The sequence below is a fragment of the Lacerta agilis genome, chromosome 3 (assembly GCF_009819535.1).
Source record: "Lacerta agilis isolate rLacAgi1 chromosome 3, rLacAgi1.pri, whole genome shotgun sequence".
Lineage (NCBI taxonomy): Eukaryota > Metazoa > Chordata > Lepidosauria > Squamata > Lacertidae > Lacerta > Lacerta agilis.
The window spans coordinates 100,301,211-100,320,609 of record NC_046314.1 but is presented as its reverse complement, the minus strand read 5'-3'; the positions used below and the strand labels follow the sequence as shown (position 1 = coordinate 100,320,609).

At 44.2% G+C, this 19,399-nt stretch overlaps 1 protein-coding gene across 1 annotated transcript in view; it reads right to left on the bottom strand.

Annotated features, from left to right (window-relative positions):
• The window catches only part of TTC7A (tetratricopeptide repeat domain 7A), a 162,065-nt gene that overhangs the window by 133,237 nt on the left and 9,429 nt on the right, over positions 1-19,399 (bottom strand). Inside the window, exons 2-6 of the mRNA XM_033144919.1 lie at positions 18,697-18,860; positions 14,045-14,213; positions 8,916-9,046; positions 6,810-6,931; positions 1,436-1,514 (exon numbers count right to left, since the gene is read on the bottom strand). Coding sequence (XP_033000810.1) covers positions 1,436-1,514; positions 6,810-6,931; positions 8,916-9,046; positions 14,045-14,213; positions 18,697-18,860 — 665 coding nt within the window. The remainder of the gene's footprint in view (positions 1-1,435; positions 1,515-6,809; positions 6,932-8,915; positions 9,047-14,044; positions 14,214-18,696; positions 18,861-19,399) is intronic.

Below are 19,399 nucleotides of genomic sequence, written 5' to 3'. Positions count from 1 at the left end.
GCAGCTGTTGGGTGACCTTGGGCTAGTCGTACTTCTCTGAAGTCTCTCAGCCCCACTCACCTCACAGAGTGTTTGTTGTGGGGGAGGAAGGGAAAGGAGAATGTTAGCCACTTTGAATCATAGAATAATAGAGTTGGAAGAGACCACAAGGGCCATCCAGTCCAACCCCCTGCCAAGCAGGAAACACCATCAAAGCATTCCTGACAGATGGCTGTCAAGCCTCCACTTAAAGACCTCCAAAGAAGGAGACTCCACCACACTCCTTGGCAGCAAATTCCACTGTCAAACAGCTCTTACTGTCAGGAAGTTCTTCCTAATGTTTCGGTGGAATCTTCTTTCTTGTAGTTTGAATCCATTGCCCCGTGTCCGCTTCTCTGGAGCAGCAGAAAACAACCTTTCTCCCTCCTCTATATGACATCCTTTTATATATTTGAACATGGCTATCATATCACCCCTTAACCTTCTCTTCTCCAGGCTAAACATACCCAGCTCCCTAAGCCGTTCCTCATAAGGCATTGTTTCCAGGCCTTTGACCATTTTGGTTGCCCTCCTCTGGACACGTTCCAGCTTGTCAGTATCCTTCTTGAACTGTGGTGCCCAGAACTGGACACAGTATTCCAGGTGAGGTCTGACCAGAGCGGAGTACAGTGGTACTATTACTTCCCTTGATCTAGACACTATACTCCTATTGATGCAGCCCAGAATTGCATTGGCTTTTTTAGCTGCTGCATCACACTCCTTCGGGTAGTGATAAAGCGGAATATCAAATACAAACTCCTCCCCTTCTTCTTCTTCTTCTTCTTCTTCTTCTTCTTCTTCTTCTTCTTCTTCTTCCTAGTGTGGTAGTTTTTTTGGAGTGCTCCTCTTTGTCCCCAACCCACCTCAATAAGTTTGGGGAAATTAGGTGCAGTGGGGAAGGCTCCAGAATCCCCACAGCCAAAATGGATCCGTTTCAGAATCAAACTCCATCCCCCCCCCAACCTTCCTCCTACATGCCCACATACACCTTTCTGCCTATTACTGCATTTTGTTTCCACAAAACTGTAACATACACAAGAGCTCCACGCAGCTCTTAGACAAAGCTGAAGAAAACAATTGAGCATTAGTCTGAGAAGTGCCAATCATAAGGAACATACTTTGTAACCCAATTCTGCAATTGCACTCATGTGGAAAAGAACCTAGTAAGCAAAACAGGCATGCAAATGTCAGCCTAAAATCAGAGCTTCTCTCTATGGGGGTTTCCCAATTCCAATTCCATCCAACCTTGTTATCCCATTAAACGATGCAAAATTGCAAGGCTGGACTCACAGTGCATAGCAAGGAACAGTACTAAAGAACCGCAACTCTCTCTCTCTCCCTCTCTCTCTCCCTCCCCCCCCCCCATTGCTAGCTGCCAAAAGAAGGGCTCCTTCATCTTCTGATGAATTGGGCTTACCATTCTGAAGCTCTGGGTAGCCTTCGTTTCCATGGTCCGCAATAAGTCTCGGAGGTTTCGTATTCCTTTTACGATGTTGCTAAGAGGAAGGAAAAGGCAAGAAATGTAAATTAGGACTGATTTGATTGTGAACTAACACGATGAAGAGAGAGAGGAAAAAAACAGAACATCTCTGACATATTTTTTTTTTTAAAAAAAACACCCAATCATGCTCAGGTTGGGCTAATCGTAATAAAAAAACAAATGAATGAGACCTTCGAAGGATAGCTCATCCCAGATGGTGGAATATGAGACGGTCTCTGATGAGTACAGGAGACATCTGGAAGCTTCTCCTGGATCCTATTTTAAAGCTCTTTCGAGAGATAGCAGCTTATCGCTTTGTCCTTGGCATATAAAACGAGGTGTAGTATAGTGGTTCAAGCAGCAGTCTAGGAATACTTGGGTCCGCACATCCACTCATGCATAAAGGTCACTGAATGATCTTGGTTGGGCCAAGCTCAGCAGCTTAAGTCTATTCTATCTCACAGTGTTGCTTTGATGATAAAATGACGATAGCTACTCTATTCCGAACTTAAAAATGGAAAGCGTAATGCTGGTGGTCAACAAAAGAGGTTTAAAAACTCTCTCAAGGCAAATCTAGGGGAGGAAATGTAGTATAAACACCGAGAACTGGGAAACACTGGCCTGCGAGTGCTCCAACTGGGTGTCATGGGCTCTGAAGACGCTCAAACTCAGGACGAAAGGGAGAAACGTTCTAAGAGGAAGGCACATTTGGCAAACCCTTACCATGATCAGCTCCAACCTGGGAACCTGTGTCCCCACTGTGGAAGGACATGTGGATCCAGAATTGGCCTCCATAGTCCCTTATAGACTTGCTGTTTTAAAGCCGTATTCATGGAAGACAATCTTACTAGGCTGCGAGTGATCGCCAAAGAAGAAAATGGAATGGGGGGGGGACTACGTATGCCGTAGACCAGGGTTTCCCAAACCTGGATATCCAGCTGTTTTTGGACTACAATTCCCATCATCCCAGACCACTGGTCCTGCTAGCTAGGGATGATGGGAATTGTAGTTTAAAAACAGGTGGAGCTCCAAGCTTGGGAAGCCATGCCACAGACATAACAAGAGCTCCACAACCTCCAGTTGCTTAGAACTACAACTTCCATCATCCCTAACCATTGACTATGCTGGCTGGGGTTGATGGACACTGTAGTCCAAAACATTTAAAGGGCACTGGGCTGGGGCGAGCTTCTATAGGTTGTGTAAAGGAACCTATAGACTTCCTTCCTCTTGAATGAAGAGCATTTTGCAGGCCTGTTTTATGAACAGAAGTGCCTGAATGGATCGTTGTTTATGTTACAACGTACTAAAGAACATGTCCTCCAATGAAGCGCCTTCTTCCCAAATCTGATGGCTACTTAACATTTTATATTGCAGGACGCATGAATTCAGTGCAGACCACCAGGTCTGAAGCACCTACATGCACTGAAAACAAATGTATATGTAGGCACATCTGCTGGTGATAGTAATTCAGGCACCGGTGTCTTCAAGATGGGATTACCACAGTGCACTTTGTATGACGATGCACTTGACCTGGAAAGTGCAGAATACTGCAGGGGGGGTTTCTGACAGAAGTGAGACCCTGCTGACATATAACACCCCTGCTAACAGATCTGCACTGCCTGCCAATTTGCTGCCTTGCCAAGTTCAAGGTGTTGCTGTTAGTATATAAAGCCCTTATATAGGGCCGCAGGTGGTGCTGTGGTCTAAACCACTGAGCCTCTTGGGCATGCCGATCAGAAGGTCGGAAGTTCAAATCCCCGCGACGGAGTGAGCTCCCGTTGCTCTGTCCCAGCTCCTGCCAACCTAGCAGTTCAAAAGCACGCCAGTGCAAGTAGATAAATAGGTACCACTGCTGCAGGAAAGTAAACGGTGTTTCCATGCACTCTGGCTACCGTCACAGTGTCCCGTTGCACAAGAAGTAGCTTAGTTATGCTGGCCACATGAACCGGAAAGCTGTCTGCAGACAAATGCCAGCTCCCTCTGCCTGAAAGCGAGATGAGCGCCACAACTCCATAGTCGCCTTGGACTGGACTTAACCGTCCAGGGGTCCTTTGTTGTTGTTTAGTCGTTTAGTCTTGTCCAACTCTTTGTGACCCCATGAACCAGAGCACGCCAGGCACTCCTGTCTTCCACTGCCTCCCGCAGTTTGGTCAGACTCTTGTTGGTAGCTTCAAGAACACTGTCCAACCATCTCATCCTCTGTTGGCTATTCTGGTAGGGCTGATGGGAGTTGGAGTCCACCAACACAGGTCCCTCCATCCCCAATATAGTCCCCAATTCATTTGTCTGATTAGAAAATAGTTTCCCAAACTTGGGTCTCCAGCTGTGGTTGGAGACCCAAGTTTGGGAAACCCTTGATTAGATGTTTAAACTCTGTGTCCATTTAAAAAAAATTAAAGAGTTGCTTTGTTATTTAATTAAACTTATATACTACTCTTCATCATAAGATCTCAGGGCAGTTCACAGAATAAAATACAAGACAAAAACACAAGCAAATGATCAAACGAAACAAAAGAACAAGAACACAACCCCTTTCCCACAGACACATTTAAAAGGCTGGAGAATATTAATCCACCAAAGGCCTGGTTGAAGAGGAATGCTTTTGCCTGGTGCCTAAAATATATAATGAAGATGCCAGGTGAATGTCCCTGGAATTCTATGTCCATCCTTTGCATTACCTGGAATTTATGCCATGGCCTGGAAAGAAATGGTGGGAGCAGAGGGGAGAGAGATTGGTTTTCTGCTTCCCCAGATGGGTTAGACTAGATAGTTGATAAAGCTCCCTCTAATTTTTTATGATTTTGTGCTTCATTGTACTATGTTGTTAACTACTCTGGTTCTTATGGGAGGACAGCGGAGAAAATAATAATGATACATTAGCAGCCCATCTCCTTGTAAGAACTCTTCATTATTTAGAGCATTTTTCCAAATAATTCCACTTCTGGAAATAGAAACCACTCCGCTCATATAATAATGACCACAATCAAGTGTCCCTCCCCGGTTCCAAAATGTCAAGAGTCTTATAAAGGGATCTTCTTGTGCCCCCTTGAGGCAGAAAAAGAAATGTGTGCCACTCAAGCTATGTGACTTGTCTTCTCAGACTCCCACCCTTTGTGTTGAAAACCGAATTTTAAGGGAAATGATTCACATTCCGAGAGCAGAAACACGGCTCAGCTTTCTTATAGTTCCGGGACGTAGGCTGATGCTTCCTCTAATGGTTCACCCATGCTTGCGATTAAATGACACCTAGTTCTGCAGTCCTATGAGCACTGACTTGGGAGTAAGTTTGCACAGAACACAAGGTTGACATAGATTTTAGGGGTTCCCAGATGAACACCCCCAATCAAGCAACAGAGCACTGGGCATGTATGTGCCTGGGACTCTTTTCTCACTAGGTAAGGGATCCCTGGACAGTTAAGTCCAGTCAAAGGCGACTATGGGGTTGCAGTGCTCATCTTGCTTTCAGGCCGAGGGAGCCAGCGTTTGTCCACAAACAGACATGTGGCCAGCATGACTAAACCGCTTCTGGCGCAACGGGACACTGTGACGAGTGCCGGAGCGCATGGAAACGCCGTTTACCTTCCCACCGCAGCGGTACCTATTTATCTACTTGCAGTGGCATGCTTTCGAACTGTTAAGTTGGCAGGAGCTGGGACAGAGCAACAGGAGCTCACCCCATCATGGGGATTCAAACCACTTACCTTCTGATCAGCAAACCTAAGAGGCTCATTGGTTAGGGTGTCAGATCAGGACCTAGGAAATGGAAGGTTCAATTCCCCACTACGTCATGTCTGGGTGGTTTGGGGTCCGTCAATGCATCTTGGTCTAACCTACCCCACAGTAGGTTTGTTTGTTGTTTGTTGTGGGGTGAACCGGGCAGAGGGAGAGTCATGCATGGCAGCTTGAGCTTCTGAGACCATCTTGGCTGTGAGTCTTAGAAGAGCTTCTCCCTGCTTGCAAGCCTTTTCCCACCTGGCCTGGGAGGGCGGGGCCTGGACTGACTCCAGCTGCAAAAGTTGAAGCTGCTGAACAGACCATAGCTGTCAACTTTTCCCTTTTCTTGTGAGGAATCCTATTCGTAATAAGGGAATTTCCCTTTAAAAAAGGGAAAAGTTGACAGCTATGGAACAGACTCTTGGACTGAAGTATTGTTTAGAGGGGTTTGTTATGCCGGGGTTGTTGCTGCTACTGATTTTCATATTTTGCCTCATTTTTATGATTTTTTTGTATCGTTCTTATGATTTATATGGAAATTGCTTCAATTTGGTTGTGTACTTTGTGATTTTTTATGATTACTTTTGTTATGTTTGCAAATTACGTATTTTTTCCATGTTGTGAGCTGCCTTGAGTGTGGTTTTAACTGAGATGATGATGATGGTGATATAGCTATAAATATAAATATAAATACTGTATAAATATAAATAAATAAATAATTTTATTATTTATACCCCGCCCATCTGGCTGGGTTTCCCCAGCCACTCTGGGCGGCTCAAAAGCAGAATAGAAAACACACAATAAAACATCAAACATTTAAAACTTCCCTAAACAACATGCAGAAAAGGCAACATACAAATGAAATTACGTGTGTATATATTTTATGGAAGGAAATCTGGGATATAAATGCAATAAACTAATAATAAATAAACTAACAGCTGCACCGGTGTGGCCAGGGGGTGCAGTCCTTGTCCTCTTGCATTTTATTTCTGGTTAATCCCTTAAAAATGGCTGTTGGTGTGTGTCTTTCTGTCTGTCTGAAAGGGAATTTAACAGAGCCCAGGCTTAATGGATAAGCAGGCTCTTGAGCTCCAGCAAGGGTCAAGGGAATGGGATACAATCTGCTCTCTGAATAGTCTTACGCAGGCATAGGCAAACTGGGCCCTCCAGATGTTTTGGGACTACAACTCCCATCATCCCTAGCTAACAGGACCATTGGTCAGGAGTGATGGGAGTTGTATTCCCAAAACACCTGTAGGGCCCAGTTTGCCTATGTATGGTCTTATTTCTGCTTGGGTTCAGAAGAAATATAAGCGAACTGGAGTTGCAGTCTACCTGAGAGTCTCTTGCATGGCTGGCCTAACCTGCCTGGCAGTTGTGGCAGCGAGGGAGGCAAAACCCTCCTTCCATTACAGGACTGTCCAAGGGGATTCTTTTGAACACCCCTTCCATTTCGCAGCAATGTGATGCACTGGTTAAGCGGCCCTGTCTCCTTTTTCTGTCTGGGATTTGCCTAGGACAGCATCAGAAGCCTGTTACATGAAACCACGCTCAGCATCAGTCATTCGAAATGGCACGAGAACCTGCAGCCACCTACCCTCTTTTCAAATGGGCCACGTAAGCGCTCTGCAGGGCCGCTTCCATGAAGTAAGGCAGCTCAAAGTCCAACGCCGGCGCTTGAGTGCCCTTTATGCCTCTCGGATTCGTGTTGCCGAAGCTCTGAGGGGGGGGGGAAGAGGCGTCATTGTTGCAGGTGAGCAGGGGCCGCCATTTGGCTAAAACTGTGTCTTTATTTTTCCTCCCGAAAGGACAGAGAAATTGGCTAACGTTTGGGAAGCAGAGACAAACTGAAAATTGCACTAAATTATCTGTGTTGTTTCGCTCGGCTATTTTTGCACTGTTTTCACAGGCAAGATGCCTGCGTTTCTCTGAAAACCTCCGTATACTTCTGGCAATTTGCTGCAGAGCTTGGGACCCGTCAAGCTAAACAGCAGACCCACAAAAGATGTTTCTCTAGGGGCTCGAGAACTCCAATTTTTGGTGCCTGTCTAAAACAGGAGGATTGCCAATAACTTTGCAGGCTCAACGTACACAGCTGGTGGGCTTGTTAGCCATGTAACATCTCTATGACTCATAGGAGGGAAGCATCTAACTAGTATGTACTCTATATAATGCCACACATGCACATAGAAATTGCTAAAATACATTAAAATAGATATTTTACAATGAACAAATATATTTAAAACAAGAAGGTATTTAAATGTAAATAATTCATTGCACACACAGGAAATGTATAACCGGAAAAAAAGAAAATACCAATTTACGTAAATTTTGCATAGGCAGATCTTCACCTGCAAGTGTAGGTACAAATATGGAAATAACTATAATTTCTAAATAACTCACATTTAGAAATAACTATAAGTGGAAATACAGCACATAGGTATACAGTAGATGGAAAATTAGAAATCATTACAGTGGTACCCCGTGTTATGCACGCGATCTGTTCCGGATCCCGCTACGTAACATGGGTGTGTGTAACACGAAGGCCCCCCCAAAACCCCAAAAACCCGGAAGTAGTGCAATTTGAGTGCTTCTGCACATGCGCGAAGTGCGCAAAAGCGTTCTGCGCATCTGGGGGTCGCACAGGGGTCATGCGTGCTCCAGAAACGCTTTTGGGTTGCGGGCATTCTTAACTCTAATGTCCGCAACCTGGGGCGTGCGCAACCTGGGATTCCACTGTACAGTGGTACCTTGGTTCCCAAACAGCTTGGCTCCTGAATAAATCAGCTCCCGAACGTCACAAATCCAGAAGTAAGTGTTCCGATTTGCGAATGTTTTTTGGGAGCCAAATATCTGTTTCGGCTGTTGGCATCATTTCCGGGGCCAATCAGCCAACCAGAAGCCGCGCCTTGGTCTGTGAACATTTTGGAAGTCGAACGGACTTCCAGAACACATTGAGTTCGGGAACCAAGGTACCACTGTACTACAATTGAAACAGAAATGCTACACCTCTCACGATACAGGAGTTGAGGGGGCTTCTGTGTCTCAGGCTGCTGTTCAGGTCCTGCTAAATATTGAGGTGAGAGCTGGACCATAAAGAAGGCTGATTGCCAAAGAATTGATGTTTTTAAATTATGGTGCTGGAGGAGACTCCTGAGAGTCCCATGGACTGCAAGAAGATCAAACCTTTCCATTCTGAAGGAAATCAGCCCTGAGTGCTCACTGGAAGGACAGATCCTGAAGCTGAGGCTCCAGTACTTTGGCCACCTCATGAGAAGAGAAGACTCCCTGGAAAAGACCCTGATGTTGGGAAAGATTGAGGGCACAAGGAGAAGGGGGCGACAGAGGACGAGATGGTTGGACAGTGTTCTCGAAGCTACCAACATGAGTCTAGCCAAACTGCGGGAGGCAGTGGAAGACAGGAGTGCCTGGCGTGCTCTGGTCCATGGAGTCACGAAGCGTCAGATACGACTAAACGACTAAACAACAACAACAAATATCGAGGGAAAACTTAAAAGTCCAACTGTTCTTCCATATTATAATTCTTTGATTTTAAAGCAAATGGCCCTTCAAACACTCATTCAAAGGGAGGGTTGTCCTCTCTAGGAGACATACCGTAGGGATATGAGGGAGCCTTGGAGGCTTCCCATCTCCTAACATTCAGGAAGTGCCAAAAGGGCCTTTGAAGGAGGCTTCCGTTTACCTTCTCGAGTTCCTGCAGAAACACCTGAGCCATCACACAGGCCCTTTCAAAGCAGACCATGACTTCTTCCTCACGTTCGGAGAGGCGGGCCCGGGAAGCGATGGAATTGGGCGAGCGCTCCAGCGCCAAGCCTGTAAGGAGAGCAACAGCAAGTTCTTATTAAAGCCAAGATGGTAATTGCCCATGAGCAGGTTTGAGTTGTCACTTAATGTATCACCTCGTGTCACCTTCACTCCATCCACTTGCATGCACACCTTGCAACTTCCCGTACGACCCACTCTTGCACCTTCACAAGGCCTTGTTTATCCTCATCGCCACCACTGGCCGCCATTTCTGAAACTATAGCTCGCGTATTTCCGCTCTAACTCCCTAGGTGTTTGTCACTGGGCAAATGACTCTATATTCTAAGAATCGCCTTACCCAGTATATACCCACTTGGGACACCTTGATCTGCAGAGGTTGGACTGTTCCAGATGCCACAGAATACTTATTTCGCAGTCCCACCCTCAAAAAAATAAATCAATCTTTTAGTGTGTCAGCAGCTACACTTTGGAACTCCCTGCCTATTGACCTCAAGCATGTTTATTTGCTGGAGTCTTTCTGCACCTCTCTTCTCCCCCAACCATATACTGTATATAACATTAATGTCTCACGTCAAATGTAACTGATCTGTAGAAAAGACTCTTTAACCTGAAAATAGAGACAATGCACGTACTTTTGTAACCCAAGAAAATCTTTAATAAAACTTACTTTTTTTCTTTAAAAAAATATCTTCTAGCAAGCCTATCCAGGCTACATGTTACAGGTAGGTAGCTGTGTTGGTCTGCCACAGTCAAAACAAAATAAAAAATAAAAAAAAATCCTTACAGTAGCACCTTAGAGACCAACTAAGTTTGTTCTTGGTATGAGCTTTTGTGTGCATGCACACTTCTTCAGATACACTGAAACAGGCTACATGTGTTTTCATCTGATTTTAGCTTATTGTTTATTTTGATCAATGTTGAATATTTAAATACCTGCTTTAACAGTATTTTACTGATCATTTCATTATTATTATTATTATTATTATTATTATTATTATTATTATTATTTACCACTTTGAGGTGGTGGTTGTTTTTACAGCTTAGTGGTATATAAAGTTTGTTAAATAAAATAAAAAAAATACATCCCTGAGCATTGGCCATTCAGGCAGGTGATGGTAGGAACTGGAGCAGACCTTACTGAGCAAAGTGGGCCAATGGTCAGATTCAAAACAAGGCAGCGCCCGCCCCTCGTTCTTGCCTCTTTCAACCACTCACACCTCTGCACCACACATAGGATTTCGTCCTCTGCCCTGCCTACTCGGAAACTGCACAGAATGTACAGAGGAGGTGTTGGGAACGGGAAAAGCCCTTCCCTTTATTCTCCCTGTTCCTGAAAAGGGTGCTCTCTCCGCCACGCAAAGAGCAAAGCATCACATGAGGCAACACACACAAATAAAGAACAGGCGAACGTCCGCATGCATGCATGCAGCCCACGACAAATCATTTATAAGACGAAAGAGCCAAAGAGATGCTCCCTTTGCCTCACTTCTGTGTGGCTACAGGAGGAGGAGGAGAAGGAGGAGAAGGAGAAGAAGAAGAGACAGAACGGAGGTGGGCGAAGCTGTGGTCCTCCAAATGTTGCTGGACTATAACTCCCATCATCCATGACCATTGGACATGCTGGTGGACCTGATGGGAGTTGGGAGTCCAACACCTGCTTTAAACAGATTTAAAATCTGTATGGTTTTAATTCTATCCATGTTTAATTTAGGGGATGCAGGTGGCGCTGTGGTCTAAACCACTGAGCCTCTTGGGCTTGCCGATCAGGAGGTTGGCGGTTCGAATCCCCGTGACAGGGTGAGCTCCCGTTGCTCGGTCCCTGCTCCTGCCCACCTAGCAGTTTGAAAGCACGCCAATAAAGTGCAAGTAGATAAATAGGTACCGCTCCGGCGGGAAGGTAAACGGCGTTTCCGTGCGCTGCTCTGGTTTCGGTGTTCCATTGAACCAGAAGCGGCTTAGTCATGCTGGCCACATGACCCGGAAAAACTGTCTGCAGACAAACGCCGGCTCCTTCAAAGCAAGATGAGTGCCGCAACCGCAGAGTCGTTCGTGACTGGACTTAACTGTCAGGAGGTCCTTTACCTTTTACCTTTTTTAAAATTGTATTTTAATGATTTGACTTTTCTAGGTTTGGGGCCATTCTTGTTTTCATCTGTAAGCCGCCTTTAGTCCCATCAGGGGAAACAGTGGGGCTACAACTAAATATATAATAAATAATAACACCTGGAAGGCTACAAGATCCTCATCCCTGGAGACAGAGCGTTCTGCCTCGCATTGGGCCAAAGGGGAGGTGAAGGGACCACATCGCCAATTAAACTGGCCGCAGGACTGCAGAAATATATATATATGCACAGCTTTGCCGTCTTCCACATGCAGCTCCATATGCATTTTCTTTCGTCCTCCCACATAGGCACAAACATGCATGAGCATAAAGAGGCATGAAAATCAAGCGCCTCTCAGAAACACACATTCTTAGGATGCCGCTGGGAATAAAAGTGAGACCCTTCCTCTCTCTAAGCAGCTGCACATATTTCCGACCCTCCAAGTGTCTCTATTTTCCAGGGACAGTCCTGGATTTACAGAAACCATCCCGGTTTCTGATTTGATCCCGAAATGTCACACTTTCCTTTAGGACATCCCTATTTTCATTGGAGAAACGTTGGAGGGTATGGAATAGGATGTCCCTATTTTCACTGGAGAAATGTTGGAGGGTGTGATATTTAGGCCTTGGGTGACACTTGCAGCTTGGGCCATTTTTGAAACCGAGGCTGTTTTAAGGAACTGAGCCTTCCACCACAACAACAACTAACACCTGTGTCCCTCCCTAGAGATCAGTTATTCTTTCCCCACACTGCTTGCTTGTTGTTCTGGTCAGGATGCAGCAGCTCCTCCAGGGATGTTACAAGGTCTACTCAGGTCAGGCAACAACAAAAATAGCCCAATAACTCCAGTCCCTGCGTATACCGCAAACCGCCCTTCGATACTCAGATGAAAGGCGCTACATAAATTTAAGAAATAACTTTGCTACCATGGGTCAACGTCTGTCCATCCTAGATTACACCGACTGACCTGGTCTTAAGAGAAAATGTTAGGCCAATGACTGGCAGTCTTAAGCATGCCTGTCTGCTCAGCGGGAAACACAATTGTGCTCTTAGGGGCTCAATCCCCAACAGACTCTGTTTAAACAATTTATAACCCGCTTACCGTAACTACAAGAGTGGTTCACAAGGATATAACCTCAAAAATAATCAGTTATAAAATCAAAACATCGATTAAATGCTTGCTGGAATAAGTCTTCAACAGGTGCCTGAAGTTCAGCAGGGAGGAGACCTGTCTGACCTCAGCTGGGAGGGAGCTTCCATAAAATTAGGCCCACAACACTGAATGCATGGCTCCTGGTGGATGCAAACTATGTACCTGAGCCCTGAAGGGCCACTGACAGTGACTCCTGCAAAAACATCCTTGATCAGTCAGGGATATAAGGGATTAGGTGGTCCTTGAGGTATCCTGGACCCAAATTGTTAAGGGCCTTCTAAACGAATGCAAGAACTTTGAACCTGGTCTGATAGCGTATGGGCAGCCAGAGCAGACTTTTGAGCACTGGAGTTATATGTGTTTTGCACCAAGTGGAGCTTCTGAACCAGGCAGGAGGGTAGCCCCACATAAAGTGCATTGCAATAACTGAGCCTTCAGGATACTCTGCTCCACTAAAAGTTTATGCCATAATAAATGTGTTGGCCCTTAAGGAGATGCAGCAGAGGTGGGGAACTTCTTCCAACCTGAGGGCCTTCAACTTCTACCAAAGGGCTGTCTCATACAAGCCTGAGCTCAATGGGGAACCCATGGTGCAAGAAATATTGTGGTAGGGAAAAGTACTGATAGTTAAACCCAGTGCTTTTTTCCCTAAAAAAATAATGTTTAGGGGTGCTCTCATTTTCCTACTCATATTGAAATTCTGCCCCTCAATGAGGCCAAACTTAGATTAACAAAATGTTTAGGGGTATGCCTACCCCTGCGTACCCCCAGAAAAAACTACTCTGGGAACTGTAGCTCTCTGAGGGGAATATGGGTCTCCTGACAACTCTCAGCACCCTTAAAAAACTATGGTTCCCAAAATTCTTTGCAGAAGGCTATGACTGTTTAAAGTGGCATCATGGGGCTTGAAACGTCTGCTGTGGGTGTGGCCTCACTCACAAAGGTGTCCTTTCCAGATGTCATCATCCAGCAAGGTTAACCCCTTCTGTTAGATATGCGCAGAAGCCAACAAAGCAGAGAAACTATCAAGACACATCAAGCGTGCAGAGAGATCAACATGCGCACAACAAACTGACCACCGGTGCACTCACTGCAAGGCTCATTCCAATGGTACATGTGGAGTTGAATTTTAAGCTTTACATACCAGTCGGAGGCATCTGGTCATCCCACAGCTCCCATCCACCTAACAAGCTGGAAGGCATGCTGAAAAGGAGGAGAATAGGAAAGGTAGATCGATAGAGAGATAGATAGCAACTATTCCAGCAACACGGATATAAAGTAAAGCACTGATGGCAAACAGAAGATGGAGCTCGCAAGAGAGTTTTTACAAAGTTTCTCCAGAAAAATAACGCGATGGTTGTTCCGGCATTCCTGCGACACCCAACTCCCACCAAATGAAATAGGGTTAGCAGGCACCAAGAGATATATTTTCCTCCACACACTCACCCTGAAGCCTGAAAAAGCAGCAAGGACAAATGCAAAGTGTTACGCAGAGGGAAGAAGAGCCATGTGCTTCAGATAACTGGCTATGCGCTACTGAGAAAAGTGAGAGGCTAAGGCAAAGAGCCAACCGTGGGGTAATGCAGCAAAAAAAGCTAACGTCATTTTAGGCTTCATGAAAAAGAAGTATCCTGCCCGCAAGAGGCAGGGGATGGTGCCAGCCTGGACTGGTAAGGTATCAGCAGCAGCAGTTGCCTTTGACCTTTTCAGATCTCATGCTTTCTTGTAACCCCGACACGCAAAATCATCGCCGTCACCAAATAGTTCCAGCGGAAGTGGGCAACCCATTACCTTTGATTACAAAAGCTTCCGTCAGCAGCCGCAGCATGTACAAAGGCTTCTTCTCCGCCACGATGTCATCAAGGCCAGCTCTTGCATACATGCTGAGAGCATCCCTGTAAGAGCCCTCGACATAATGGAGCTTCGCCAGGATCAGCATGGCTTCTGTCAAATCTTTTGGCTGGGGAAATAAAACAATTTCCATCAATAATCCATCAGACCCCAACTGGAACAATGCAATGGTTGGCATTCAGCCCCAATGCTGAATTCAAGTACCAAGGAGAATCAAGTGCCTCAGCGCACAAGCCTTGTGAGCTTTGGTGTATACGCTGAGCTGTGATAAGCAAAGGCATTTTCATTCATTTGAAAGAAATACATCCATAGGTTTGCCTGTGCACTGCCTCGCCAGAGTGGTACATGCTCCGGTTATCTCCTGCTTGGACTACTGCAATGTGCTCTACTTGAGGCTACCTTTGAAGGTGACTCAGAAACTACAACCAATCCAGAATGCGGAAGCTAGACTGGTGACTGGGATCATATAACACCAGTCCTATTGCATTCTACCTTGGATCCTAGTATGTTTCTGAGCACAATTCAAAGTGTTGGTGCTTGCGGCGACAAAGCCCGCGGTGAGCGTCTTAGTTCTACCTTTGAAGAATGGAGCCAAAGGAACCCGGTGGTCGTGAGTAACTAATTTGATCAGAAATCGAGCTTTTGGAACGATCCGGGGGGAAGGAGAAAGGCAGCCTGCCTTCTTCCCTTCGAGTTAAAAAAGCTAACCAATTTGAGCAACTGCTGCTACAGGACTGCTACAATGTGCTTAAAATTGATACATGAGACTGGCAAACTTTTTTCTTGGGAAGTAAATTAGCGGAAAATATCTCCATTTAAAGTTGCGGTATCTGCGCTCCAGTTTAGGAAAATGGCGATGAACAGAGAGGCAGGAGTAGAAATTTGATACCCACTTCCTCCCCCTCTACCAGTATGCTGGGCTTCGTCCTTGAACTGGTACTGAACTCTGGACTAACGGACGAACAGAGGCTCACTGCTTTGAAGGTGGAACTGCTGTACAGGAAAGTCAAAGTCTTGTGTGGGGGTCTGAAAGAGAACCAATTGCCCACAGAGGAGGCTATTAAAACTTTTAACACTTTGGAAGAAAGTCTTGCCAAAGAGCTGAGAGGATGTCTGGGAAGATGGAGAGAAATGAGTGAGCTACTTCGGAGAAGAAACTCGCCTTTTGGGGGTGGCAGTCCCAAGGCGACGGTAAGATTTGTTATATCCAGTCCCCGAGGTGTGAGCTCGGGGGCCAGGGACAGAGAATTATGGTTTTTACAAGAAGAAAAGGAATGCTACAAAGAACCGGAGAAGCTGAGAGACGACGAGATGGACATCCTGGAGCTCGTGGCAAGGAGAGTTTTGGACTGTGCCTGGATCTGTGGACGCTTGGAGAGGGAAGCCACAGGGAAATTCAGTGTTGATGCCACCAGGAGAAGAATAATGGACAGAGGGGGTGTGGGGTGAAACACTAAGTAAAATTTGAAGTAGCCTGTCATGGAATTTTGAAATCGGAGGGTGAATACTGTCAACAATCTTTCTGTTTTATTTTTTGTTTGAATATGAAAGGAGATATTTTGAGTTACTATGTTATTAGCAGCAGTTTAAAGGATAGAAGAGATAGATATGATATAAATGATTGGTGAAGATTTCAATGGAAGAAGAATTATGATGAGATATTATTACGATGATGCATTGTTAGTTAAATGTTGAATATATAATTGGGTGTAACTATATAATTGAATTTGAATTTCAGGAGAAATGGTTATAAAATAGATTAAGGATATGAACTCGAAGGAGAAAGGGCAGGGGAAGTCAATGGTCAAGATATGGAAATAGAAATTTTCTTTTTAAAGAAAAGATGCAACAAGAAAACTTGACACTGTTTGTATTTGTTTTATCAATGTATTTGTTTTGTATTTGTTTAATTGTGGTGTGGGTGTGGGTATATGTTGTTATAAGAAAAAGGTCAATAAATTCTTATAAAAAAAAAAAAAATCAAAGTGTTGGTGCTGACCTTTAAAGCCCTAAACAGCCTCGGCCCAGTATACCTGAAGGAGCGTCTCCACCCCCATCGTTCAGCCCAGACACTGAGGTCCAGCGCCAAGGACCTTCTGGCAGTTCCCTCACTGCGAGAAGTGAGAAGAATAAGAGTTTGGATTTGATACTCCGCTTTATCACTACCTGAAGGAGTCTCAAAGCGGCTAACGTTCTCCTTTCCCTTCCTCCCCCACAACAAATACTCTGTGAGGTGAGTGAGGCTGAGAGACTTCAGAGAAGTGTGACTAGCCCAAGGTCACCCAGCAGCTGCATGTGGAGGAGCGGAGACGCGAACCCAGTTCACCAGATTACAAGTCTACCGCTCTTAAACCACTACACTACACTGGCTCTGTAAGGTTACAGGGAACCAGGCAGCGGGCCTTCTCGGCAGTGGCGCCCACTCCTCCCGTCAGACGTCAAACAGATGAACAGCTATTTGACTTTTAGAAGACATCTGAAGGCAGCCCTGTTCAGGGAAGTTTTTTAGGGTTGATGTTTTATTGTGGTATATATACCCTGTTTCTCCTAAAATAAGACATAGCCATAAAATAAGCCATAGCAGGATTTCTATGCATTTGCAAAATATAAGCCGTTCCCCAAAAATAAGCCATACCCCGAAAATAAGCCATAGTGACGCAGCACCTCCCATTAAAACAGCCTGGAGAGGCGTGGCTATGCAGCGTACCAATGTGACACGATTAAAATAAGACATCCCCTGAAAATAAGCCATACTGTGTTTTTTTGAGCAAAAAAAAATATAAGACGGTGTCTTATTTTAGGAGAAACACGGTATATCTATATATATGGCTATGTCTTATTTTAGGAGAAACAGGGTATATATACCACAATAAAACATCAACCATCAGGGGAAACGGTGGGGCTACAACTAAATATTTAATAAATAATAACACCTGGTATATCTATATATATGTATGTATGTATGTGTGTATATATATATATTGGTGGGAGCTGCCCAGAGTGGCTGGGGTGGCAATGAAGGTTCCTGTTCCATCTCAGCTTAAATAATTGTATAGCCCCACCCAATGCAAATGGAATAGTTTTTGGACATCCCCCCCAAAGCTGCCAAATATCCCTCTGCAATTTGTGGGGCAGGAATAGCCCCATGGAAGAGTGGGATAGTCAGCCACTCAAGGTTAAGCCATGAGCCCGGGTTTAGATGTCGCAACAAGACAGAATCTGACTTGTTTCCTAGTGGAGCAGAAGCAAAATGTGCAGAGCTGGGGAGAAGCAGAGCCAGAACACTTCTCAGTATTATGTACCAGAATGTTGTGCATTTGCATTAAATCATAGTGTGTGTGTGTTTGTTTGTTTTCAATCTTTACTGAGTTTAATTGATAACAAAACATTCTTATATATGGTATTTCAAAAGTTTCAGGTAGTTATAGTGATTTGAATTGGAAATCAGTTGAATTATAGGCGATAGCATAAAGTATATTAGGAGAAGTAGGATATAATTGTTAGAATTGTTAAGATGTTTTGGAATGATATAAGTTGTTAAAGCTAGAAATAAGATGATATAAATAAGGTATAGATTAGTTATGAATGATGATATTAAATTGTTATAAAGTTGCTAAAATTAGAATCACAATGAATGCAGCATAGAAGATGGGAGGAAGCTCATTAAGTAAGATTAAATAAGTATAAGGATGTTTAGAATTTATTTTTGTTGTTGTTGTATTTTTTGATTTTGTAGTGTTTGTATTTTGTTCATGTTTTTTGTAGTTTGTCCTTTCTTTGTTTTCTTTTTTCTTTTTTCTTTTTTCAGTCTTTTTTGAAATATAATAAAATTTATTAAAAAAAAAAAAGTTTCAGGTAGTTAAGTAAGAATGAACTGTATAGGAATGAATTGATTTTTATTTGTCACTTTTGAAATAGTGTTCGTTTTTAACTATAGTTTAAATGAAATCTGGATGGAAAGAAATAGGTTTCTTTCCTGAATACTTTAATTTCCCCCAAAAAAGCATAACAAAATTTTGGCAAACACTGAAAACCCCCTCATCTGCACTACTTTGTTTCCTTTTAGAATGTGAAGATGTTCATATAAGATCTTTCAAACTGTGTGTCTGTGTAGGTTATTGTTATTGTTTGCTATTAAGCTATGTTTTTACATTGTTAAACTGCCCTGTGATTTTCGGATACAGGGCAATATAGAAATTCAATAACTAACAATAAATAAGTAACAATGTGCTATGTGAAGCAGATCACAGAATCCTGCAGCAAGGACAATGGATTAGATCAGGCTTCCTCAACCTCGGCTCTCCAGATGTTTTTGGCCTACAACTCCCATGATCCTTAGCTAGCAGGACCGGTGGTCAGGGATGATGGGAATTGTAGTCTCAAAACATCTGGAAGGCTGAGGTTGAGAAGCCCGAATTAGATTCTAGTGGAGGATTTTCTTCCCTCCTAGGTGGAATTATTTACTGGAGTCTTTTATGAAATGCAGGACTGGGAGACAGATGGGTTCCAACATTTCGTATCTGAGCCTTGCAATTGGGCATCATTAACAGCACGTTAAATGCTCATGTTTTATGTCAGCCGAGGACACTTACCGGCAACTTCCCTCGGTTTAGAATGCCCGTCAAATACTTTTTGGCGTCGCTCATTTTGGGCTCGGATTTTTCCATTAATGGAACGGCGTCCTTGATTTTGGCAAGGTTCTCGTTCAAGCACAGCTCCAGCAGTGCCTCTGCAACTAAAAGGTTCCCATAGTCATCTGCAGGACAGAGTAGACAGAGTAAAGGAAAGTCACACACTCAATGTCATGTTCTCATCTATAGCAGACCACAAAGATAAACACAGAAGTTATCCGCTATATAAACATTTTGTTACATAAGGAAGTTAAAAAACTGAGAGCAAAAGTCAATTCGCCTACAAAGCAACAAGCTCAGACGATTCTCTGCTCATTTTTGGCACAGGCAACTACCATTTTGCACGTGTCCAAAGGGAATACAGAGACTTTTCAGCCCTGAAAAATCTGTACTGGAAATACATCGTATTTCAGCTACAAGGAATGGGCATAATTCTCTCACCCTCCTAGGAAGCTGGCCAATGCCAAATTGTATAGGTTGGTTTCAGACTTAAGGCAACAATCCTAGGGAGTAAGCCTTTGAACACCGAGGAACTTACTTCTGAACAAACATGCATGGGATCAACATTTTTACAATTAGGAAAACGACAGGCTAATGCACTAAAAAGAGTGAGATGAAGGAATGCTTAATAGAGAAAAGGTGTAACCACCAGGCAAGCAAATTG